Source organism: Lissotriton helveticus, chromosome 2_1, assembly GCF_964261635.1.
Source record: "Lissotriton helveticus chromosome 2_1, aLisHel1.1, whole genome shotgun sequence".
NCBI classification, from domain to species: Eukaryota; Metazoa; Chordata; class Amphibia; order Caudata; family Salamandridae; genus Lissotriton; species Lissotriton helveticus.
The window spans coordinates 787,998,004-788,025,165 of NC_136059.1; the positions used below are offsets into that span (position 1 = coordinate 787,998,004).

The 27,162-nt window shown below is 45.2% G+C and overlaps 1 protein-coding gene across 2 annotated transcripts in view; it reads left to right on the forward strand.

The window, feature by feature from the left end:
• DCP2 (decapping mRNA 2) overlaps positions 1-27,162 on the forward strand; it is a 356,226-nt gene that overhangs the window by 226,847 nt on the left and 102,217 nt on the right. For both annotated transcript variants that reach the window (XM_078675514.1, XM_078675513.1), the window contains exon 9: positions 26,858-26,980. In XM_078675514.1, coding sequence (XP_078531640.1) covers positions 26,858-26,980 — 123 coding nt within the window. The remainder of the gene's footprint in view (positions 1-26,857; positions 26,981-27,162) is intronic.

Below are 27,162 nucleotides of genomic sequence, written 5' to 3' on the forward strand. Positions count from 1 at the left end.
AGTCCCGTGGCGTGGCTGAAGGCGATGTCCTTGCTGGAAGAGAAGACCGGGTCGACTGTGTGTCCGGCGTAGTGGGTGGGGGTGGTCACCAGTTGCTTGAGTCCGAGGTTGTCTAGCAGGGTGGTGGTGTTGCGGTCGTTGTTGTTCTCCAGGTGGAAGTTGAGGTCCCCGAGGAGGATGTAGTCGGCGGAGAGGAGGGCGTGCGGGCTGATGAAGTCGGCGATGTCTTCGCTGAATTGTGTGCGTGGTCCCGGGGGTCTGTAGATGAGGGTGCCTCTGAGGGTGGTCTTGGGGTTGACGTGAATCTGGAAGTGCAGGTGTTCGGCGGGTGCGAGGGTATCGTCGGTGTCGGTCGTGATGCGGATGGTGTTCCTGTGGATGATGGCGATGCCTCCTCCTGTCTGGTTGACGCGGTCCCTCCGGATGATCTTGTAGTCGTCTGGGATGGCGATGGCGATGTCGGGCGCTGAGGAGGCGTTCATCCAGGTTTCCGTGAGGAAGGCGACGTCTGGGGCTGTGTTGTCGAGCAGGTTCCAGAGCTCGACGGCGTGTCTGTGGACGGAGCGGATGTTGAGCAGGATGCACTTCAGGTGGGTGCTGCTGGAGGTCGGCTTGGTGGGTGCTGGTGTGGCGTGGGTCCGGTTGCAGGTGAACTTGCAGGAGTGGCAGCTGAAGGGTCCGTGGGTGCGTCTCGGTGTGGCTCGGTAGCAGTCCGGGGTTCGGCCGGTGTTGAGTGCGTTGAGTTCGGTGGCGTTGTAGGTCCGTCGGGTCGGCTTCCGTCGGTGGGGGCCAGGGGTCCTGGCACTGGGCGCGGTCCAGGCGCGGACGGGCGCAGACGGGCGCAGACGGGCTTACCTTTGGCGCACCTTCGGCGCTCATTCGGTGCTCCCGCTGCGCGCGTCCGCTGCGCGGTCGCTCTGGGGGCGGCATAAAAAGGAGCCGGGAGGGCGGGTCAGCTTGGTGGCGGGAGCGGGGCGGCCAATGGACAAGAGGGGGGCGGGGTAGATGGAGGTCAGTGGCGGGAAGGGGGACTGGGGCGGCTCGGCCGCAGGGAGCGGCACCCAAGGTAGGGGGGAGTGAGCAGGGGGGGGAGCAGGGGGTAGTGGCGGCAAGGCAGGTAGAGGCAAACGACAAGGCAGGTAGAGGCAAACAACAGGCAACACAAGGTAGGGCGGCACAGGAGGCAAAGGCTGGACACACGGCAAGGCGGACACGGGGAGAGACACAGAGGCGGCACAGGTGTCAAAGGCTGACACGGGGGGAACACAGAGGCGGCACTGGGGTCAGCAGCGAAGCAGCAGGTGGGGAAGTCCCACGAGGCGGCAGCGAGGCAGCAGAGCAGCGGGCAGGAGCAGCGGAGTGGGGGTGACCTCGCCTGAATCAAGCTCGGCGGTCACTCCTTGTCCCTGCGCTCGGTCCCCTTAAGAAGGAGCCGGGAGGGCGGGTCAGCTGGGTGGGGGGAGCGGGGCGGCCAATGGACAGGAGAGGGGCGGGGTAGATGGAGGTCAGTGGCGGGAAGGGGGACTGGGGCGGCTCGGCGGCAGGGAGCGGCACCCAAGGTAGGGGGGGTGAGCAGGGGGGGAACAGGGGGTAGTGGCTGCCAGGCAGGTAGAGGCAAACGACAAGGCAGGTAGAGGCAAACGACAGGCAACACAAGGTTGGGCGGCACAGGAGGCAAAGGCTGGACACACGGCAAGGCGGACACGGGGAGAGACACAGAGGCGGCACAGGTGTCAAAGACTGACACGGGGGAACACAGAGGCGGCACTGGGGTCAGCAGCGAGGCAGCAGGGGGGGAAGTCCCACGAGGCGGCAGCGAGGCAGCAGAGCAGCGGGCAGGAGCAGCGGAGTGGGGGTGACCTCCCCTGAATCAGGCTCGGCGGTCACTCTTTGTCCCTGCGCTCGGTCCCCTTAAGAAGGAGCCGGGAGGGCGGGTCAGCTGGGTGGCGGGAGCGGGGCGGCCAATGGACAGGAGGGGGGCGGGGTAGATGGAGGTCAGTGGCGGGAAGGGGGACTGGGGCGGCTCGGCAGCAGGGAGCGGCACCCAAGGTAGGGGGGTGAGCAAGGGGGGAGCAGGGGGTAGTGGCGGCAAGGCAGGTAGAGGCAAACGACAAGGCAGGTAGAGGCAAACGACAGGCAACACAAGGTAGGGCGGCACAGGAGGCAAAGGCTGGACACACGGCAAGGCGGACACGGGGAGAGACACAGAGGCGGCACAGATGTCAAAGGCTGACACAGGGGGAACACAGAGGCGGCACTGGGGTCAGCAGCGAGGCAGCAGGGGGGGAAGTCCCACGAGGCGGCAGCCTCGTGGGACTTCCAGGAGGACTTCCAGGAGGTTATCTCGGACACTCAGGCTGCAGCAAGGCAGGTGATACAAAGTGGTTTAGACACTGCAGATTCTGTGGCGAGGATTATGGGCTCTTCAGTTGCTACGAGGAGAGCTGCATGGCTAAAATCTTCTGAATTTTCAACTGATGTCCAGTCTGCATTGATAGATTTACCATTCGACGGATCTGGTTTGTTTGGGAAGAAGGCAGATGCTGCTTTAGAACGTTTTAAAGACAGCAGGGCGACTGCTAAGTCGTTGGGCCTTCAGACCAGGGGTACTTTTGGAAGGCGTACTAGAGGATTTAGTAGATATTCATTTCAATCCTACAAATCTACACAACAACAACCACAGCAGCCGCAGAACACGCTGTACAGATCTTATAGGGGCAAGCAGAGAGGCCGTTCTCGAGGCCGTCAAATCTCCTTCTCTTCCTCCTCTTCCCCTTCCTAACCCCCTGCCAACGCAGCAAAGCAGCCCTAGATCCGCCATTCCGGATCATGTGGGCCCAGTGGGGGGCCGGCTTACCCATTTCCTACAAGTTTGGGAATTGATAACATCGGATCTTTGGGTTCTCAATCTTGTAGAGAATGGGTATGCTCTTCCCTTTCGGGAGTTCCCCCAAATTACCCTCATTGCCGGGGTTATTGTTCGGAGGACCACCTGCTTCTCCTGCAGGAAGAAGTCCTGGCACTGTTTCGAAAAGGTGCGATAGAGGTGGTTCCAGAGCAGGAAAGGGGTCAGGGATGCTACTCCCGATATTTCCTGATCCCCAAAAAGGATGGCAGGCTTCGGCCAATTCTGGATCTCAGGATATTGAACCTTTACCTGAAACAGGAAAAGTTCAAGATGCTCACTCTTGCACAGGTTCTTCAAGCGCTGCTGGAAGAAGACTGGATGGTGTCGATCGACTTGCAGGATGCGTATTTTCATATTCCCATCTTGAAGTCGTACAGAAAGCATCTCCGTTTTACGGTTGGGTCGCAACACTACCAGTTTGCGGTCCTTCCGTTTGGTCTTACTACTGCGCCTTGAGTCTTCACCAAGGTGATGGCAGTGGTGGCAGCACATCTCAGGATGTCGAGGATACCTTTATTCCCGTATCTGGACGACTGGTTGATCAAAGCGGAGTCGGCGGAGAAGGTGCTCCATCATCTGCAAGAGACAACTCAGTTGTTGCACAAGTTGGGTTTTTCGATAAATGTACCCAAGTCTCACCTGGTGCCCTCCCAGCGCAACCTGTTCATAGGTGCGGTACTGGACACTACTGTTTGTCGTGCATTCCCTCCACCTCAAAGGATTCGCGACATTCAGGAAATGATTCCTTTGTTCTACAATGGAGCGGTCGTTCCAGTCCTGAAGGTTCTTCGCCTGCTCGGTCTGATGGCTTCTTGCATTCTGTTGGTCAACCATGCACGCTGGCACATGAGGGCACTCCAGTGGTGCCTCCGCAGGCAGTGGTATCAGCACAACGGAGATCTCAGGGAGTCAGTGAGGATCTCCAGAGAAGCTGCAGCGGATCTGTCTTGGTGGAGCGTGGAAGGCAATCTGTTGCAAGGAAAGCCTTTTCAACTTCCTCCATCGGTGGCCACGGTAATAACGGATGCATCCACTCTCGGGTGGGGTGCTTATCTGAGAGACCTGGAGGTCAAGGGTCTTTGGTCTCCAGAGGAAAGGTTGCTTCACATCAACCTTCTGGAATTGCGGGCGATACGTTTGGCACTCAAGGCCTTCCTCCCTTCCCTTCGCGGTGTGTCAGTGCAAGTCCTGATGGACAACACAACCGCGATGTGGTACATCAACAAGCAGGGAGGAGTGGGTTCGCAGTGTCTCTGCAGAGAGGCTCTGCGTCTCTGGTCCTGGGTTCTGGACCATCAGATTTGTCTGATGGCAAATCATCTGGCCGGGGTTCAGAACGTTCATGCAGACAGTCTCAGTCGGCAGTTCTCCAACGATCACGAGTGGAGGCTTCATCCGGAGGTGGTTCGTCACGTCTTTCGGACGTGGGGAACTCCTCAGGTGGACCTTTTTGCCACTCAAGAGAATGCTCACTGCCCGTTATTCTGCAGTCCCCAGTATCCGATGCAAGGAGCCTTGGGGGACGCGTTTCAGTTGAGTTGGAACTCGCAACTCCTTTACGCGTTTCCTCCCATACCTTTATTCCTCGGGTTCTGAGGAAAATTCGCCAAGACCGGGCCCAAGTCGTATTGATCGCCCCGGATTGGCCAAGAAGGGTGTGGTACTCAGACCTTCTCCACCTCTCCTCTCACCCGCCGCTCCGTCTCCCTCACAGGGCAGATCTCCTCTCCCAGATGGAGGGGCAGGCTCTACACCCCCACCTCCAGACGTTACACCTTCATGCCTGGAGATTGAACGGGGCAACCTGAGTTCTTTTTGTGTCCCGCCTGACGTGGTGGATGTCATCTTGTCTGCCAGGCGTGACTCCACTAAGTCCATATATTCTTATAGGTGATCTAAATTTGTCACTTGGTGTGGAGAGAAATCTATAGACCCTTTGAGAGCCCATTTGTCTGATGTTCTCCAGTTTGCCCTTTCTCTGGCGCAACAGGGGCTTACTGTTGCCACAGTGAAGGGTTATCTTTCAGCGCTGTCGGCATTTCTCTGCTTGCCTGACCAGCCATCTCTTTTTAAATCTCCTGTGGTTTTAAGGTTTTTGAAGGGCCTCACGAATAAGTTCCCTCCTATTCCTTTTATTGTGCTCAGTGGGACTTAAATCTTGTTTTGACCTTTCTGATGGGTGCTCCTTTTGAGCCTCTTCACAAATGTCCTATGAGGCTTTTGACTCTTAAGACAGTTTTCCTCGTTGCAATAACCTCGGCAAGGAGGGTTAGTGAGCTTTAAGCTCTTAGTTCCAAGCCCCCTTTTCTTGTCCATTCATGCTGATCGAATGGTTCTTAGGACCAGGGCTGCTTTTCTGCCTAAGGTGGTGACTCCTTTCCACCTTGGTCAATCTGTTACCCTCCCTACCTTTTATCCTCCCCCCACACCCTTCCAAGGAGGAGGAGAGATTACACCGTCTCGACCCCAAGAGGGCGGTGTCTTTTTACCTGGACAGAACTAAAGACTGTCGGTTGGATGACCAGCTCTTCGTTGGTTTTGCTGGCTGCAAGAGAGGAAGAGCAGTCCATAAAAGAACTTTATCAAGATGGATCGTCCTCTGTATAAAGATCTGCTACTCTTTGGCCGGTAAGGAACCTCCAGAGGGTATAAGGGCTCATTCTACTAGAGCTAAGTCGTCAACCTCTGCTTTGGCTAGAGGTGTTCCTGTAGAGGATATTTGTAGGGTTGGCAACTTGGTCTTCCCTCCACACTTTCGCGAAGCATTACTGCTTGGATTCCGAGGTGAGGAGGGACGGTCACTTTGCACGCTCTGTTCTCCAGGATTTCCTGGTCTAGAAGAGTGGACACCCTCCTCCGGGAGTGGGGACTGCTGTGGGACTCTATTCACAAGGTGAGGAATCTACACGGCAGATGTATCTATCAGAAGAACAAGTTACTTACCTTCGGTAACGCTTTTTCTGGTAGATACAATATTTGTCTGTGGATTCCTCACTGACCCACCCGCCTCCCCGTTGTCCACTCTTCTATGCCAGAGTTTCTATAATGTATTATTTTATTGTCAAGGAGTTGTTTATTTCAAATATTTTATTGCATTTGCTTCACACTGTGTGTGTTACCTTGATATTTGTACTGCGTATACTGTGTATATGTCTACTGTCATTAGTCCGTCCGTGTGCCTCGAAGGCACAGAAAAAAGGGCGGAACTGATGTCATCACGCCGGTGTGGGCCTATTATAGGCGTCGGTGACGTCAGCGGAGTCGCGAGCGATGCCGTGCCTCTATGACGTCTAAGTCCACGTCGGCGCGAAGCTATGAAAAGAATTTCCGAATGTTGCTGACGCAGGGGGATATTCACAAAGTGAGGAATCCACAGGCAGATATTGTATCTACCAGAAAAAGCGTTACCGAAGGTAAGTAACTTGTTTGTTGCTAGGATAGAATGTTAGCTTTTGATTATAGGAGTTGATCTTTGAGCTGTGAAGCTGTGCTGGAGGTATCTGCCTTGATTCTCAAATAAAGCTATTTGATCTTCATCAAATTGACTGGAAATTGGATCTTTACAACACCTTTTGATAAATAACACCTTTTTGGGCTGGTGGTTGATTCTTCACTTGAGAAGATGAAAAAAGATACTGAAGTGACTAAATCTATGGGAGCACTTTAGTCTACAAAAGGCTGTGGCTCTTTTCGGCGCTCTTTCTATCGCGGAGGTTCCAAAAATACTTCCTCGGAAACTGCATCCCCCTATAAGGGCAATAACCAATCCTCAGGTTCCAAAAAATACTTCAGAGGGGGTTACAGGGGAAACAATGGCGGAGGTAGAGGTTCTAACACACTTACCTCCCCCTCCAATACAAAGCAGTGACTTTCCCATAGTTACTCCCGACCACCTAACACCTGTGGGGATAAGACTGTCACAATTCCTACCAAAGTGGCAGTCAATAACAACAGACAAGTGGGTTCTACAAATTATCTATTCTGGTTACTGACTAAAGTTCATCAACACTCCTCCAAACATTCACCTAAAGTTGCACAAACTTTCACCGGATCACCTACACCTCCTCAAACAAGTGGTACAATCCCTACTACTAAAACAAGCTATAAAGCCTGTACCACCACTACATCAAGGGTCAAGCGTGTATTCCTTTTACTTCCTAAATCCCAAAAAGGACGACTCTCTCAGACCAATATTAGATCTGAGAGAACTAACTTTTTACATACAGTCAGACCATTTCCACATGGTAACACTTCAAAATGTACCACCTCTTTTGCAAAAGGGCGCCTTTCTGTCTACTCTAGACTTAAACGATGCCTACTTTCATATTCCAATCCACCCGGCTCACCGCAAATGTCTCAGGTTTGTGGTAGCAGGTCAACATTACCAATTCAAGGTACTCTCATTCAGAGTCACTAATGCCCCCAGAGTTTTCACAAAGTGTCTGGTGGTAGTAGCTGCTCATCTAAGATGACAAAGCATCCATGTCTTTCCATCCCTGGACGATTGGCTAATCAAAGCCGGCACTTATCAACAGTGCCGCAAGCATCTTTCCGTAACCATTCAGTTACTTCACCAGCTGGGGTTTACAGTCAGTGTGTTAAAATCACATCTTCAGCTAGCCAAAACAAAGAACTATCTAGGAGCCACTTTAGATCCTCAAAGGGCTTTGGTGTTTCCCAATGCAGCCAGAATTCAAAACATTCAGGCCTTAATTCTCCAGTTTCAAGCCAGTTGGTCACTTCCAGCTCGAGTTTTTATGCAGCAGTTGGGAATGATGGCATCTTGCATTATGATCGTTCCCCATGCCAGGCTGCACATGTGTCCACTTCAAGAATGCTTAGCCTGTCAGTGGAACCAGTCACACGGTCTATTAACCGATCTAGTGTTGGTAAGCGGCCGCACTCATGGCTCTCTGCAGTGGTGGAACACACAAAATTTGTCAAAAGGGCGTTCATAGACCCGGTTCATAGACCCGGTTCCACAGACAGTATTAACAGCGTACGTGTCTCTAACTGGCTGGGGAGCTCATCTTCAACAACACACTGTGCAAGGTTAGTGGAGCCATCAGTAAAAGTTGCTCCATATCAATCATTTAGAGCTGATGGCAATCTTAATAGCTCTCAAAGCCTTTCAAGATCAACTGTCTGGCAAAGCTGTCCTAGTTCGAACCGACAACATGACAACTATGTATTACATACAGAAACGGGGAGGACACACTCTCTCCAACTGTCCCACTTAGCCCATGACATCTGGAGGTGGGCTAATCACCACAATATCTATCTCCTAGCGGAACACCTCCCAGGAGTCAACAACCAGATTGCGGACCTCCTCAGCAGGCAGAGGTATCAAATACACAAATGGAAACTTCACCCTCAAATTCTCCACTCATACTTCCAAGCCTGGGGAGTCCCTCACATAGATCTGTTTGCAACCCCCTAAAACGCACAATGCCAAAGCGTCGCCTCCAGGTATCCACACCCATTATCCAAAGGCAATGCTCTATGACAGAACTGGTCAGGGATATTTGCTTACGCTTTTCTGCCTCTCCCACTCATTCCATCAGTGGTTCGAAAACTCAGGCAAACGTCTCTCACACTAATACTGGTAGCTCCAACATGGGCACGTCAACCCTGGTTCACAACCCTGTTTGAACTCTCTCTGGTACCGCATCACAAATTACCTTTAACTCCCAGTCTCCTCACACAGAGCCATGGAGAAATCAAACACCCAGATCCCAAACAATTGAACCTCTCGATCTGGCTCCTGAAGCCATAGAGTTTGGTTATCTGAACCTTCCACCAGACTGTATGGACATTATTAAGGAGGCCAGAAGGTTTACCACAAGAGCCTGCTAAGCAGCCAAATGGAAGCGATTTGTTATCTATTGCAATAACATCAACCCTCTTGATGCTTCCATACAAAACATTATCTGCTACCTGTTACATTTACAGCAGTCCTCATTGGCCTATACATCCGTCAGACTGCATCTTGCTGCAATTTCAGCCTATCTTCAAAATAGGCAACATTTATCGCTCTTTCAAGTGCCTGTAATCAAAGCATTTATGGAAGGACTAAAAAGAGTTACATCATTAAGACTTCCACCTGCCCCAGTATGGAATCTTAATATAGTCCTCACAAGGCCCACCATTTGAACCCATGCACAAATGTGACTACAGTTCCTCATGAGGAAAACAGCTTTCCTCATTCCAACCACATCATTGAGAAGAGTGGGTGAACTTCAGGCACTAACCATAGAAGAACCTTTTTTCCAGCTACACAAAGATAAAGTGGTTCTTCATACCAATCCCAAATTCCTACCTAAGGTAGTATCTGCATTTCACATAAATCAGTTGGTTGAATTACCTGTTTTCTTCCCTCAACCTGACTCTGTTGCAGAACAAGCTCTACACACCTTAGATGTTAGAAGAGCACTGTTGTATTACACTGAAAGAACGAAATCTTTTCTTAAGACCAAACAATTCTTTGTTGCTTTTGCACCACCTCACAAGGGCAATTCTATATCCAAATAAGGTATTGCTAGGTGGATCGTTAAATGTATTCAGATTTGCTATGCAAAAGCCAAAAGGATCCTAACGGTACCCCTTAGAGCACATTCCACTCGTAAGATAGGGGCTACTATGTCTTTCTTAGGGAACATCCCTATTACTGACATCTGCAAATCAGCAACATGGTCCACACCAAACACATTCACCAAGCACTATTGTGTAGACGTGTTAGCCAGTCAACAAGCTAACATGGGCCAGGCAGTACTTAAAACACTGTTTCAGACAACTCCATCAGTTACAGGATAGCCACCTCATAGGGGAGACTGCTGTATAGTCTGTGCATAAGCATGTGACCTACAGTTCACATGCCTCGAACAGAAAATGCTACTTACTCAGTATGCATCTGTTCTTGGCACGTAGAATCTCATGCGCCCACCCACCTCCCCAGGTACCTGTAGCTGCTGTAGTTCTCTTGTTACTATTCATACATACACATGGACATCTCTATTCCTTACTACTACTCCATTCTCTCACCCTCTGTGGGAAAACAATCTGAAGATGGAGTTGATGACCATGCGCACTATCACCGAAAGGAGGAGTCACCTACCTCGTGATTAAGAAAACGTCTTTGAAGTAAAGCAAAGTGCAAACATTCGGGCCAAACACTAGATGGCGATCTATGCATAAGCATGAGATTCTACAGCTCTTCATGCCAAGAACAGATGCATACTGGGTAAGTAGCTTTTTACAGTTGTGCTAGAAATACAATAGATGAGGATCTATGAGCAATTCTTCATATGTCACATGCTCTTGTGCAATTACCCTTCACAAGAATTCCCATCCACAGCCAGCCAGAAATACAGAAATCTCCCAAGCAAGTGTCAGTCACAAAATTAATCACCACCGAACTGGTCCGGCCCACAGTACTGGTGGTGTAGTTCTCTGGTGGGTATCAGACGTATCCCATATCCCTGGGCAAGTATGCAGTTTGCACAGGTTCAGGGTTCCCGGTCTTGGCAGGGATCCAAACCGAACCCGCAAAAGTGTTCACATTTTTTTTTTACAAGTTCTTATCGTCAATGGGGACCTAGCCATGGCCCATATCCCGGCAGCATTGCTGAAGTAGGTCAGGTGTCCCAACAGCGATGTACCATAGACGTAGCAAGAAGAACGCATTGTCGGTTTAAAGATAATCTGCACCAACCAGGAAATTAAATTAATTGAACATCTCACCCCCTTGTGATCAACAGGCACGTAGGAAGATGGTGAAGGGTGAGTGTTCCTGAAGCACGGAGATACCTACTCTTAAATTTATATAGTTTATATCATTTTTATTGAAAAAAACACTCCAGTAAGAAAGGCCGTAAACATGTACAAAAAGAACTTGCCACACACTTTAGAACTATACTGGCACCTCTGTAGATCCTCTAGATCTAGTAACTCAGCATTACGTATATGCCACAAGAGAACATGGGGGTATAGAGTTTGTGTCCAAGTACTAATGAGTGGTGACAAAATAAGAAAACAACATGGCAGTGCCTAAAAATACATAAATAGAACTTGATAAACACTTCACACAGTAGAACTCTTAACTACAGTGTTAAAAAATAATAATAAAGAGAACATATATCAGGGGGCATAGTTATTAGACTTGAAGATATTACTCTGAGAAAAGGTAAAATGAACAGAGAGGCAGGCATCTCTTTGTCAGTGGGGTTTCTGCTATAGATCAATACATTCCTGAACCACAGCAGGTAATGTCAAAGCTTGACCTCCCATCCTTCTTCACCCTCGGCTTTGCAGGAAAACACAGATAGGCCTTGCATGCAGAATCGTCAAGACGCTCCAGTTCGGATGCTTCAACTGTGTGATGGAGTTAAGATCTTGAAATTTATGGATTTTCCCTCACTCATGGATTGGTTCCACAGTCCCATACCGGCTCTCGCAATTGCTTCTCACTGTTGGGGGATCAGCAGGCTCCAGTGAGATTATTCTTCCTCCCTAACTGTCCACCCCTCTCCCCGGCGACTGCCAGGTGGAGCATTAATAGGAATTCTTATTACCTTCCCACGCCTGTTTTATTTCAGGGTACAACCCCTTAAAACACATAATTAAATATGCAGTTCATTATTCACAATGTAGATAAAGCAATTCTTATACTCATATACATATTAACATAGCACAGCTCCATAGAAAATATTGATTTTTGAGAGTTCAAAAAGAAAGCTAAATACTGCCTTCAGCATAAAATAGTTTACCCAATCTGCGCTTCAAACAGATTAAAAACCAGTTAAATGCAGATAAGAGTATAGGACAGTGAATCCAATAATTCATAAACCAGTTCATTGCCTTAGTACAAAAATCTAACAGGGCAGCACTCTTTCTGAAGATCCACGCAGAAAACAAATATTTGCTCAGCCCAAATACAAGTCTACTAGTGTCAGATCTAAAAATACTGAGTGAAACTTCATATTTTCTTACACCAAGATTCAAGCATAAAGGACAAGCCCGTTTGCATCTTGGTTTGAAATACGAGGGCAAAAGAACAAAAATGCTCAATATTTTCAATTGTATTAGTACAGTAGTTAGAAGTAGAAGAATCACCAGAAGTAATGTGCCAATTAAAAGAAAAGGCATTTACAGGTAAAGTACCAAATCTGAATTTGATGTAGAGGGTTTTTGTAAGGGGTGGATCCATCTCATCTAAAAAGCTTTCAACTTTAGGGGTAGGCTTGTGGCTCAGGGACTGATTGGTAAGGTTTCCAATGTTGGCAGATTGATGCTACTGTTTAATCACAAAAGTTCCAACACGTGTTTGTTAAAATACTTTTGATCAGTTTTCTTATGAACGAAGGACCTACAGGCCCAGACTAAAGAGCCAATATTTCACATAAGATAGCTTCATTACATTTAGATGGGAATCAAATCCCGTGATCTCGTCTAGTTCGGCTCTTTAAGGGTCCAGTTCGTGTTGGGCCCACATACTTCCTTAATAAAGAAGAGGTTTCAGAGCAGCTAAATGGTCAATGCTTTTTTACCCAATGTCAAAGATCAACGGTAAATTTGGCGAACTATGGGGAAGATTTAATAAAGATTTGGGAAATAGGCGATTACCCATTTTTCTGTTCCACATAAAGCAGCAGATTGTTTCTTGAACTTATACATTTGAAGAGCTGTAGAGACTACTCTAGATTGCGTGAATCTCTTCATTTTAAGAATCGCTGCCACTCTGTGTTGTACTAAAAGACTTCTCTTCTGTATTTGGGGTCCCCATGTTCATTCAATGAAAGTGTTGCCCCACTGTGTTTGCCCTGCCTGGCGTTATGTGGATTTTATACCATGTATTTAGTGCAGAACTCGTTAAACTTGTTTAAGAGGTTATGTAGGCCCAAGTGATTTCTGGATAGAAAGAGTATCATCTGCAAAAAGTAATGGTGGAATCTTTTTGCCGGTCAATTTCGAGAATCATTGATGCAACCATTAAGATACTCTACAACTCCATTGATGTATTGAGAAAGTAGGGTGGGTGCCAGGAGCTTCCCAGGCCCTTTCAGATTCCCCACCAGTAGCTCTGAATTTAGAAAAACCTTGTGTCCAGGATATGTTAATTGTGTCTTGGGCAATCTTCATTCCAAGAATGTGCAGACTTTGCCAAGTAATTCACTTTGTTGTCAGTCCTTAATATATAGACGACAATGCCCTAACCCAGCATCCCAAGCTTCTGCTGTTCAGTCGCAAGTTCTTAAACAATCGTTTCCACCTTTGCGTCAGATTGTACAGGTGACACATGTGTTTCCTCCTCCATTGATGAGCTCTTTAATGTCTTCAGTTACGTTCACCACCTCAGACTGTCGTGTATTTCTATAGGTTCTGAATCGATCCCCCTATTCCTGACCCTATTCTGGTTAAACTACCTAGCTAGTTAACTAACAGTCAGCCCATGAGGCAAGAAATCCCCCATGATGCAGATACCGTTATCTGACGCAGTCACACTACGGCACAGGAACGTGTTATCTGATTAGGTCATAACGCTTGAGATCTAATTAGACAAGCGACATTCCTCCAGCCCCTGATAAGGCATACGACGTTCTCATAACAAATCAAACCTATGACAACCTGGATAATCCGTGCGGCCATTGTTTTGATTTCACAGAGAATTTTAGTAAAGAATGTGCTAACGAGCAAGTCGTATGACATCTTTATTGACGTACCTATGTCCATCCTTACGTCAATCCCGGCACCTTTAAGGTATAAATATTGCCGACCTTGCCCTATGCAAACACACGCGTGGTGACAAGACGGAGCAGCCATACTTGCCGAAGCCGAGAGCAGAAGCAGACCCCGCAGGCAGCAGCCCCGCCTTCCTGACGCGCTGAGAGACGCGCTGCTATCTCAAGCCGAGAGACCCAGCACCGGCGCTTCTGGGCAGCCCTCGCAGGCAGCCTGGAATATCGAGAGCAGAGAAAGAGATACCATTCCTCATTCATCCTAAATTCCAGGTACAGAACTGAATAACCCCTCACAGAGAATTCTTTAGTTATTCACTTGGCAAAAACAAACTTAACTTAAACTGTAACTTTCTATTCCCGCCCACGCATTAGACTTAGGTCAGGTACACGGGGTAGGCGTATTTAGAAACACCAGTTGAGTACGTTTAGTCAAATGTATATGTGTATGTAAATATATTTTAATCATTTTAAACATCATATGGCTCAGAAACCATATCAATGTTTTTACAGTATTATTTTATACTATTGCTTCTAATGTATGCACTTTACTTAACTATAAGTATTGCAATAATATCGATCCATTTCTCTTGTACGAGAAAAGAGACTGATCAATAAATAACATCTTTTATTGAACACGCCCGTCTCTTCCTTTTCTCTACATTCTGATGAGACTAAGAATGCACGTACTGACTGAGTAAAATAATTGCCTTGTGCTCACACGACTCTTGAGATTGACTCTTGATTAGGGGAGAGCAAAGTTGTCATGTTCTATGGTTGTCAGAAACTAAATCCCTTCTTGTCTAATCAGGGGAGTTAATTCCTTCCTTGAACATTCGAGAAAGTTTCTAGCGAACTCTGAGCTTAGCTGGCAAACCCAAAAATTAAGTCTAGTATCGACAGTAGTAGACCTAGTTAACGTCTGGCCTAGGCCTTTACTGCTGTAGGTACTATTCCAATGCGCAGAGCCTATTGGGAAAATAGGAGCTACACTACATGGCGCCCAACGCGTTTGGAAAGGGCGATAAAACTAACGTAAGACATTTAGAGTAACTCAGTCGTGCTTTCTCACTCAGACCCCTTTTCCCAAATACTCCAAAGACGTCTGGAGTGGGTGAAAGGTTATAATATCCTCCAAAATCTCGCAGGAGGGAACTCCTATGTATGGTTCTTGGTCTAGTCAACGTTGAAGGATAAAACAGTTCCAAAATATTGTGCATCTAATCTCTGTTTCCATAAGAAACCTGATCTGCAAATAAACATAATACCATCCTGTCAGCAAAATGGACAGCGATGAAGAACGAGAGGTTACTAGATTAGCTACTGAAATAGCAGATGCTGATGCTACCATGCAAGCAGCAGACGCGGATATAATACTCATTCCGGTCGCCAAAAGGAGATCTATAACCTTAAAACTTATAGAAAATGGACTGACACCTAGAGGTGGCACAGTCATATTCGTAATCGAGGCACACGAATATCGGCAGACAGAGGTATACTATACATGGATACATTTTCCAGCAGCTAATACTATAACAAAGTACTTCCACTATTACAAAGTAGAGGAACCTCCTAATGAGTACACTCCTTTTGAGGAAGTGGAAGTACCACTCAAATTCCAAGAGCATTTGCTCTTATTTGATGGCGCCCTAAAACATAATAATCACATTACAAGGCTCGGTCCTTTAGGAAGACCAGGAGCAACGTGGCCGGTCCTAGCCGGATACACACCATATCCAGACATCGAAAGAATGCCTGCAGCAGAGCTGTTAATACAGCTAAAACAACTACTAAAAATTCACAGACAATTAGTTCAGTATGTAATGCGGACTTCAACAATTCAGCCAGCGATTAAACTTCCACAGCTGACCCCTCACCAGGGGAACACAAATAAAATTACACCACAGAACATCCAATCCTGCCTAGGTAAAGTTCCAGCTAAACGGGAACAGATACCATTCTGGTTGGCACAGAAAATTACCCAAATAGAGGCGGTGTTTCCTGACACCACCCCATTAGAAAAACACAGAATTCTGACTATATGTCTCCCAATGGGAATCGCACCACACATTGAGGACTGTGACACTTGGGGTACAGTCTTTGCTTCTATCTACACAAAAACGCACGGTGTTCCATCCATTTCGGTAATACCAGATGTGCTAAAACAAATTCAAGATGAATACGGTCCAGAACCTGCTTTAACTCTTGGTATGAAATTACTAAAAGACTTCAAGCAGGTCTCGGCTATATTACTAGCCAACATAAAGGGTGAAGCAGCAAACGTGGCGATCCGCCAGAGGTTAAAAGAGACAGATATAGCAGACCAACCAGCTGAAATTGCCAGAATCATAGAAAAATCCTATGAAGAACTAGGCAGAGATAGTCTAGGTGGAATACCAGTAAAACCGCAACTGACTACAAGTCCAGAAAAAATATTTTTTAATAATAATAATTCACCAAAAAAGAACTGGGATGGAAACAAACAATCCAATCCTAAAGAAAAGAAATTCCAGTCCAGAGGAAGGTCTCCTAGGCGAAGAGAGAAATCTCCAAACCCGAGACAAAGGTCACCTCAGAGTGAACCCTCTGGGAATAGATATAACCTTAGAAATAGGGATAATATTAAAAAACCTGATAGATATCAAGACATTGATACACGTCCCTCTCAATCTTTTCAGACTTCCTCGCAGAAATCGGAAAGAAGAGGACGATCAGAAGAGCACGCCAAGTCCAAAGACAAGGAACCTGCTCAACTGAAAAAGAAATTACAATTTCCCAAAAAGAAGGTAGCCAGTATCAAGGTAGTTAACAATGCCGAGAATACTGAGGACACAACTGAAAAACGGAGAGTGGGCTCAGACAATGCTAGACAGCGCAGCAGAGGTGAGCATAGCTCGCAAAGTCCTGATGAATCATCTGGAGACAGTGGACACGAATGAATATCTTCAAGTGGAAACTGCAGATACCAGAGTTAGCAAGCCCCACAAAATATACGAGATAACATTACGTATAGAGGGAGATAAGACTAGGAAAATAAGGGGACTATTTTGGGATAACCTCTCAAAGGGTTATGACATACTTCTAGCTGAAAAAGACTGGCCACCAGAGTTTGTCAGGGAGTGCCCTCATGGCGAAGAAGTAATTATGCCTGCCTTCTCGAATCAAATACCGATTCATAAAAAATATACACTTGCTAGAAAGTGGGCAGTGGCCTTAGCACCTGCTTTATATAAAAATCATGTAGGATGGGATGAGGATTCTCCTCCTCACAAAATCCAGTTAAAATCACAACCTACTGCACAAAGGCAGTACCCAATTAAGCAAGAAGCTAAAAAACAAGTAAATGAAATACTAGATCAGCTAGAATACCAGGGGGTGATTGAAACTTGCACCTCACAAATGAACAATCCTTTGTTTCCGGTCTCCAAACCAGACAATTCGTACCGTCTAGTTTTGGATTACCGACACCTTAACACATGTTGCAAAACTTTTGCAGTGCAAAACTCACACAGTGCTGCACTAATGAATAACATAGTGCGCAAAAAATACAAAACAACCTTGGACATCTCCAACGGATTCTTTTGTCAAAACATAGCACCAGAGAGCAGATATTTAACTGCATTCTCAGTAAATGGCACTCAAAAACAATTCTGTCGGTTAGCCCAGGGGTACAAGAACAGCCCGGGGGTATTCTCAGCAAGAGTAACAGAATTACTACAACTATATGATGATGAAGCATTATCTTATGTCGATGACATTTACTTAACAGATGATGACTTGGAGACTCACTTGAAAAGAGTGAACACCATAATACTTGGTTTCGCTGCAGAGGGTTACAAATTCAACTTCAAAAAGTCCAGAATTGCCCATCTGACGGTCCTATTCTTAGGATATGAGTTATCAAGTGAAGGCAAAAGCCTGGCAGACAATTTCCTAGAGAAATGTGCCGTAATCCAAGCTCCTAAAACACTAAAAAACCTACAGTCAATTCTAGGCTTCCTAAATTTCGGAAGAACATATATTGCAAATTACGCAGAAAGGGTCAAACCCCTTTATGATCTAATTAAACCAGACTTTAAAAGATCCAGTTGGACTCAAGCACACACAGAAATTTTGAGATCCTTACAAACAGACATGCTAATTAAAACAAAATTAGAAACCCGTGATAATACACGCAACCTTGTGATCCGAGTCATCCCAGGGAGATGCGGATTCACATACCTGACCTCTAATGAGGGAGAAAAGGTACCAATTGCATTCAGATCACACTTGTACACAAAAGCTGAACAGAGATTCAGCAACAAAGGAAAAATTGTTCAAGCAGTTCAAACCGCAATAGCTAGAGAAAAAGACATAGCTGACGGTAGACATATCACAGTCAGAACAGCTGAATCAGCCTTTGAGGCATTAACAACACCGTGTAATTTACCAACAACAACATTGGATCCAGAATGGTTACAATGGGTAAATTCAATCACAACGGACAAAGTATATTACTTCTTTGATCCAGAACTAGAAGAATTGAAAAATCTAAAATATGAAAAGACGTATCCTCTGCCAATCGACATTCGACCTCTACGACATTACGCCTGTGTAATATATACAGACGGACATGCTCAACCCTCAGTTTGGGGAGAACATGCATACAATCCCACATGTGAGATTACAAAAGAAGTGTGGCGCGGAGGTAAACTAAGACCTCTATTAACAAAATCACACTCAGTAGAAACAAATTCAGAAATGCAAACTGAAATAATAGCTTTGAAAATGGCGCTAGATAATGCGGATCGCGAATTCCCGACACTTATAGTGTCAGATTCATATTTCTGCGTCAAAGCATATAACAAGGATTTGCAGACATGGATTCAGAACGGTTACAAAGATGACACAGATGCACCAATAAAGCAGAGATTTCTCTGGGAACAAGTAGCTCTTTTGAAAAAAGAACTACCAAAGACTCACGTGACTCACTCACTGAGTCACCAGCGTGATGGCGTTCACGTTGTAGGGAATTCATTGGCTGAAACAGCCGCAGCGGCAGCCAGTAAACCGGCTCCCGTAGATCGAAAAAAGCGTACATTAAAATACATTGACGGCGAAACATTGCTGGCGGTGAAAACGTCATCAAAAGGCGACTGCTCAGCGTTACCGATCAACTATCCACTCAATTACACATACATCATAGATGCAAACTCCATTCCTTTTGCTCGAATCCCTGGAGTGGGGGATAGAGTGATTCCAAACATGGACAGGAGAAACTTGTTAATCGCAGACGCACACATGGGCGAGGGTCTCAGACACCATAAATTAAAAGATTCTCTGGAAGAATTACAATCACGGTACTGGTGGCCAGGCATGAGCCTGCACTACACCATGTTTGTAAAAAACTGCCCAAACTGCAACAGAGATCGCAGTGGGGAGAGAAGCAGTTTAATACCTCGTCGTAGCAAGGCGGATAATATTACCAACAAAAAGAATGGCTTGCGATTAACATATACAGGCTAGTTTCCACTTATAATGTAGATCAACAGCACTCGGCTGACGTCCGGACTGTTATACAAGATTTGCGAGTCTAAATGGCATATACGCTAAGAGCATGCTACGTTCGACCATTTTTTTCTTTTTCTCAGGCAATCCAGCCTGGGGGGGGGAAAGAATGGCCAAATGAGCACAGCCCAGCGGGAATCTTCTCACTTCCTTCCTGAGGGTATGGGATGGTGTAAAGAAAAAACCAAGACAGAAAGCAATCTATAATAGAAAGGATATTAGGTTCGGGAGCTGGGTGGGTCAAACATCTAATAAGTGTCCAACGTAGTCTAAATAACTTGCCAAGAAATTCTCTGAAGGGATTCAGTCCGTACGAATTATTATTCGGAACTAGGATGTTGATCTCTGACCTTGATAGTCAGACTTCAGTGGTAACAGAAAAAAGCTTTGATGTCAAAGACCGTTTGGCTATTTTGCAGGACTTAAACAAAACAAGAAAAGACCTGAGCAACATACAGTTGAAACAACAGCCAACGACCACTGAAGATTCACCACCTGTCCCAGCAAGACCTGTCTGGATTCCAAAAGTCGGGGATCTAGTCAGGGAGAAGATCGCGGTAAAGAAGGAATTTGGACCTTCTTACAGAAAAGCAGTTCCTGTATTGTCTGTCAACGGGACAAGATCAGTTGTACTACCGCCACTTGCTGGAAAAAAGGAGAACCGAGTTGTATCCATCGACCTGGTAAAACCACAACATGTGGCCAATAACAAACAGTAGGCCAAGTGGACTCCCAATAAGTAGCAGAACACCAAGGTTTGCTACCAGTACAGAGGTCCTAACAAAGAGGCTCATCACTTTCGAAACGCCTACAGAAGAACAACAAGGACTATGCAACAATGCAATAGAACTTAGACCTCTGAAAACCCAAATAAAGACATTTAGCAGAGACACACCAATCTATACAGAAGTACCAAGTGAAAATGCAAGAAACAAAAATCCTGAACCAATTGGAACAATTGATAGAACTGCATCTGGTTACTTCATCAACTTCGATGATTCCTCTGACGGCTTCAGCGAACAAAAGACACAGCCATCATCAAAATCCTTTAAAGACAAAGCGAAGGAACTTTTGAAACAACTAAAAGAAACATATCTGATTTCTCCATGGATTGAATTTTGGGTGGGTTTTGGTGCATTTATCCTCATACTTTGGCTCATCATGGTATTTACTTTGGGACGCTTCATTGAGGGAAAATATGCTAAAATGGACACAGCAAGTCAGAACATCAACTTGGTCCTCAAACCACACACATCTTCACACGTCGAGAAACGAGAACTTTCTTCAGAACTTTCTTCAGCCAACTTCACAGCAATTCCAATACCTGGTGGGGTAGCCTGGGACAACACTGACTATGAAATTTATGGTCCGGTCGAGATCCTGAAATATCCACACCAAATCAAGATCTCCTTGAGTGACTTTGCAAAACCAAACTCATTTGCTGATGATTGGGACTTTGAAAGTATTAACAATATGATGTCTGACTTAGTAATGTCTGCTAAATTTACAAAACATGATTATTTGCAGGGTTCTACAAATTATGACAGCATGTACTGCTATAACCATTATGGTAACCATTTCTTGCATAAATCTGCACAACCTAGAAATGTTTTACATTTTAATCAATGGGAACATTGTGCTACACCTCCAAAAGGGAGCTCAAGAACCGTGTATGGCAAATATTCATATTTTTCAGGTTTTAACACAAGTAATGCGGAAACATTTTATTTTAAATTGTCAAACAAGACAGGGACCAAAACCATGATAACCAACACAAAATTGATTTATTCTGACTTATTCTTTGAACAAATGAATACTTTTGGATTTAATTATTGGGACAAAAATGTTGATTTGAAAAGTGTTTGGGGTACAAAAGAATGGCAAGTACAGGGTATAGAAGCTTTGTTTAGAGCCTGCATGATCCCAGAACAAATGATATTTTTAAATGACACTGTTCAACAAACCACCTGTCTTGGCTTAGCCAAAATCAAAGATTTAAATAACCTGTCTATTCCAAAGCCAACAATGTTTAGCAATAACTCTGATACAGATGAAGAAATAGACATAAACCATATACTTAACCAAAACAGAACACATCCTGATTGGAAACAATGGTTGATCTGGCCCACAGATACAAATAACTGTCAAGATAGATTCCTGAATAAAACACAGGGTTTCAAAATGACCAGGCCAGACCCTAGATATCCCCAAAGACATCACCCAGGGATAATAACAACCTACAGTGTGGGCAAATTATGCCTTCAATGGCTACAAACTTCCACACTGCCTGAAATTAAGCAACACCTAACTTTACTTACTGATGGTGCTGACTTGCGTGATTTCATAATGGGACCACGCAAACAGCGTCAAAAGCGTTTCATAGCAGCCTCTGTATATGCAGCATACAATGAGGCCTGGAAGGTTACTCAAATTGAGACAGCAGAAAGAATACGGGAAATTGACCGTATTAATTTGGAAAAATCACTTTCTGTAGTGGACAATGGGTTAATGACTCTGTCCTCCAGAATTTTTTCATTGGACAGCATTGTGTCTTCAGCAATCGATATATTATCGCAAGACTTACTGTTATTACAACATGGTCAGTCACAATTGCGTTCTATCGTACAGCTTGGCTGGACATTACAAAATCTGCGTTCAGGCTACGTGCCTTGGCGTTTAATCAACACAACGTCACTATTCCAAATCTTTAACCTTACTGATAGACAAATCGGTATGGCGCAGAAGGGTGCTGATTATACAATCTTGAGCATTGAAAAACTAGAAAGATTACCAATGACAATGTCAGAACGACCTGTCAGTGAATGGATAATCCACGGAATCATAAATATTCCAATCTCAACCTTCAGGTTTCAATACTGCCAAAAATATATACAGGCTGGCATGTACGAGAAATTGGGAAAGGGGTACCTTAAAACAACATGGAACCTGCCCTATTCACATGCATGTGTCAGTAATAAAGGACAGAAAGTGTTTCTTAGTGGCAACAATTGTGCTATGTCACTAAGCGGCACGCTTCTATGTAACGGTATTAGTTTGCACGGAGCCTGTGAAGGGAATTCATACAACCTTTCATGTCACCAGCAAGGCGCACCTGCAACTGAAATAGAACCATTCTTTCAAAGACTCTATAATGGGAGTTACATTCTTATTGTAGACCGCAGATGTTGCAGTCTTATGCCCGGGACTCCTTATCTAGTAACTACAACAGCGAAGGTCAAGTGCTGTGGACGTTCTTTGTTCCCCAGCTCCTTTCCAGACAGGGAGGCGAGGGCATGGCCCAGTTTGAAAATTACTTCTATTCGAATAGACACTTTAAGCAGAATGAAAACAGTGCTTCTTCAGACGCCTACAAGGCTCACGTCATCAAAAGAAACGTATGATCTACAAGTCGCAAGGACGACTGCAGAGATACATACATTATTATCAACTAATTCCCCCGTACATTTCGCGGAAATCCTGAGCGAAATCTTAAATATTTCTGATACCACTGGGGTCTCAAAGGTATTTAAGACAGTATTTTCGATGGCATTAACACCATTCAAAGCCATACTGGGTATTTTTCCAGATTTCGTCCATTCGATTTTTGGCGGACTTCCCCTGATCCTGGGACTAATTGCAGGAATCCTATTCCTAGTCCTTATTTTTCGTTATGGCAACCCATGTCACAGACCAAACTCTGACGACAATGGAAGAAACGATCCTAGCCATTGGATACCGGGACCGGATATCAAAAATCCTGGGACTCTCCCGGCTTAGAGACCTGAACATGACTTGGTTTCTATCATTTCGACCAATGTGGCAAAGGTGTGTTTTACCTGTACTAAGGTGTCTGCTATGCGGAGAAGAATGCGTGTTAGACACCTGTCTGACGCTACAATCGGATGCGCCGGTGGATGCAGATACACTGCTGGTTCCTACCAAGGTTCACGCACTGTGCTGCCCTCAAAGGCTGCCAATTCTGATGACGGCATTCCTGGAATCTTCACCACTGCGATTGAAGAGTAGTGAAGTTCAAGATGAAAGCAGCATCGAACAGGTACGACCTTCTGTCAGCAATGCAAATCAGAATGTCAATGGAGACAATCATGCGCACGAATGCATGGTTACCCCTATTTCCGACTTAGAGGAACTTTCCCATGAAGCTGTTGACAGTTTTTTCGAAAGCCTGAATGATATGATGTTCTCTCCGGAACAGAAATAGAGACTTTTGAGTAAACTCGCACACGGCGTTCCCTGAATTCGGCCTTCAACTTTAAAAATAAAGTCACATGAACAATTACAATCCAGTTCACGGACAGCAACTTTTTTCAGCAAACCCCTAAAATATTTTTCTATATATTTTTTCCCGGGACACTGATCTTCTGCTTAAAGTAAGAAACTATTCCTAGAGAACTAAGATTTCTATTTTTTTAGATACTTTATAGACTTTATATAGACTTTAGCTGCCCGCTGGTATGTTCACAATATATTTTATGTGATGAAATGGTTTTGACTTTTTTTCTGTATAGCCATATTAAGAGCCATTTCATGTGTATTTCTCATATACCAACAAGCAATAATGCATAACAATGCGTGTTTACTTTTGCATTTAATTCATAGCTTAAGTGCATACAATATATATGACTGCAATTTTTCAGTATATTTGAAAATTTCAAAATGCATTTATGTATTTTGGGGTGGTAAGGTATACACTATACTCTATAGTATGTTGTACTATGTTATACTATGCATAGATTAGTAGATATGACCATAGTTAGCGTGGAGTGGGTGTCGTGTATTTCTATAGGTTCTGAATCGATCCCCCTATTCCTGACCCTATTCTGGTTAAACTACCTAGCTAGTTAACTAACAGTCAGCCCATGAGGCAAGAAATCCCCCATGATGCAGATACCGTTATCTGACGCAGTCACACTACGGCACAGGAACGTGTTATCTGATTAGGTCATAACGCTTGAGATCTAATTAGACAAGCGACATTCCTCCAGCCCCTGATAAGGCATACGACGTTCTCATAACAAATCAAACCTATGACAACCTGGATAATCCGTGCGGCCATTGTTTTGATTTCACAGAGAATTTTAGTAAAGAATGTGCTAACGAGCAAGTCGTATGACATCTTTATTGACGTACCTATGTCCATCCTTACGTCAATCCCGGCACCTTTAAGGTATAAATATTGCCGACCTTGCCCTATGCAAACACACGCGTGGTGACAAGACGGAGCAGCCATACTTGCCGAAGCCGAGAGCAGAAGCAGACCCCGCAGGCAGCAGCCCCGCCTTCCTGACGCGCTGAGAGACGCGCTGCTATCTCAAGCCGAGAGACCCAGCACCGGCGCTTCTGGGCAGCCCTCGCAGGCAGCCTGGAATATCGAGAGCAGAGAAAGAGATACCATTCCTCATTCATCCTAAATTCCAGGTACAGAACTGAATAACCCCTCACAGAGAATTCTTTAGTTATTCACTTGGCAAAAACAAACTTAACTTAAACTGTAACTTTCTATTCCCGCCCACGCATTAGACTTAGGTCAGGTACACGGGGTAGGCGTATTTAGAAACACCAGTTGAGTACGTTTAGTCAAATGTATATGTGTATGTAAATATATTTTAATCATTTTAAACATCATATGGCTCAGAAACCATGTCAATGTTTTTACAGTATTATTTTATACTATTGCTTCTAATGTATGCACTTTACTTAACTATAAGTATTGCAATAATATCGATCCATTTCTCTTGTACGAGAAAAGAGACTGATCAATAAATAACATCTTTTATTGAACACGCCCGTCTCTTCCTTTTCTCTACATTCTGATGAGACTAAGAATGCACGTACTGACTGAGTAAAATAATTGCCTTGTGCTCACACGACTCTTGAGATTGACTCTTGATTAGGGGAGAGCAAAGTTGTCATGTTCTATGGTTGTCAGAAACTAAATCCCTTCTTGTCTAATCAGGGGAGTTAATTCCTTCCTTGAACATTCGAGAAAGTTTCTAGCGAACTCTGAGCTTAGCTGGCAAACCCAAAAATTAAGTCTAGTATCGACAGTAGTAGACCTAGTTAACGTCTGGCCTAGGCCTTTACTGCTGTAGGTACTATTCCAATGCGCAGAGCCTATTGGGAAAATAGGAGCTACACTACAAGACATTTTGAATTATGTCTTCTGGTGGAATTTCTGCAGCTCCTTCATCATAGCTAACATCATGGATTCACTTGAGTCGGCTACATCAGAAACGTGATCCCTTTTCTCACCCTTTTATGGAGTCTCTTGAGATGAACAATTGTTGTTTGTCCCTCCGTAACTTTTGTTCGTTTTCTTTTGGAAACATCACGAGCCGGACAAACATTACCTGACCCACCCAGCCCAGGGGCAATGCCTTCTGCAATGTGCTGTCACACCGCGTTTCCTTGGGCACCATACCAATATTATGCCTTACTCACCTGTGAAATATAAATGCTGGCTCACGACTGACGGTGAACTTCCTAATGCTCCCAGTGAAACTCGCGCCTCTCTTTCTGATCTAACCACTGTGCATCATTGCTGACAGTCTCTGTACTGGTCCCAGTTCCTTGGGTAGTTGCAACTTGTATCGATGTCCTCCCCATCATATACAGTAGAACAGTTTGAAAGCGGACAGCCTGGGGGAAACCAAACTTTGCATCAGAGCCAGCCCTTCTCATCTTGACTCTGTTCAGTGTCAGGACAGGGGAGGAGCAATCTTTCTGTGTTTTATTCAGCAAGGAAATGTCTCCTGTCTCGAGGACCGAGCCCCAGCAACTGTCTCCAATCTGTAGGACCCTGCCCTACTATTGGCTGCTGCTGCTTCTGCTGCCGAAGGTGCAAACTCCACCGGCCTGCTTGTTTTGCTAACTCTGCGACACTGGTCCCAGGTAAAGCTGTACCAGAACCTTTATGGATGGTGGCCGCAGTGGTGCATTGCCAGCTGTTCTCACAGAAACCTGCACTTGCCAAAAGACAGATTTCCACTTCCCAGCAGGTTAGACTGGTTTCCGGAACGGGGTCTCAGGAGAAGGCCATCTGTCATGCCCTGCAAAGAGCAAGTGACAGGAATACCTATATCTCGTGCCACAACGCTTTGGTTCCAAATAAACACCCCAAATAAAACATGCACAATTGGAACACATAAATTACAGACCCAGGGGTGTTTTCCCAACAGGGCTACAGGTGGAAAGGCACAATCCCTTGGGCTGATAGTTGCTGCCACTACTATCGTTCAGCACACAGTCTGGATTGAGGGGCCAGTAGCCATCGCCACGCTGAAAGAGGGTACACTTTGCATGTCAGTAGTCATCAGAGCACGCTAAACTCAAAGGTGAAGCACTTCAAGTGGGCTTGCGTGATAGTTGAATTCACTGGAGCTAAATCAAAAATTGGTGGTGGGGCTTTTTTTCCAGTTTTGCAGAGTTCTGTTCCCAAGAGGATTATGTAGGCACTTTAGCTAAGCTGATCTAGTTTGCTTTGCAGAATCATGAGCAAATAATCTCTAGTAGACAGTTTGAATATGCTAAATTGTTTATTTCCAAAACAGACCTGCTTTAAATATAGCCTCTTCATTGTGTGGTAGAATGCTTCTTGATTATAGGTTAAGGTAATAATGTGACTCTGGTATAATTTTGTGTTGGATAGGTGGGGCTGCAAACTCAAAACCTGAAGACTAATTGTAAAAAGTTAAACCAAGAGTCTCCTAATCAAAAGAAGAAAGCAAATGGAATCAACAGTCACCCAGTGAAGCAACCGACTCAAATTTTGGTAATTATGTGTCATGCGAAGTTTGAATCAGAAAAATACAAATCTATGAAAGTAAGAAACAGAAACACATTGCATCCCTAACATATGTTAATGAAAAATTATTTCAATGTAAGTAGATTCCAAAAGCATCTATTCATGTCCATATATGTTTGTTCCTAATCCTAAGAAGTGGATAAGAAACA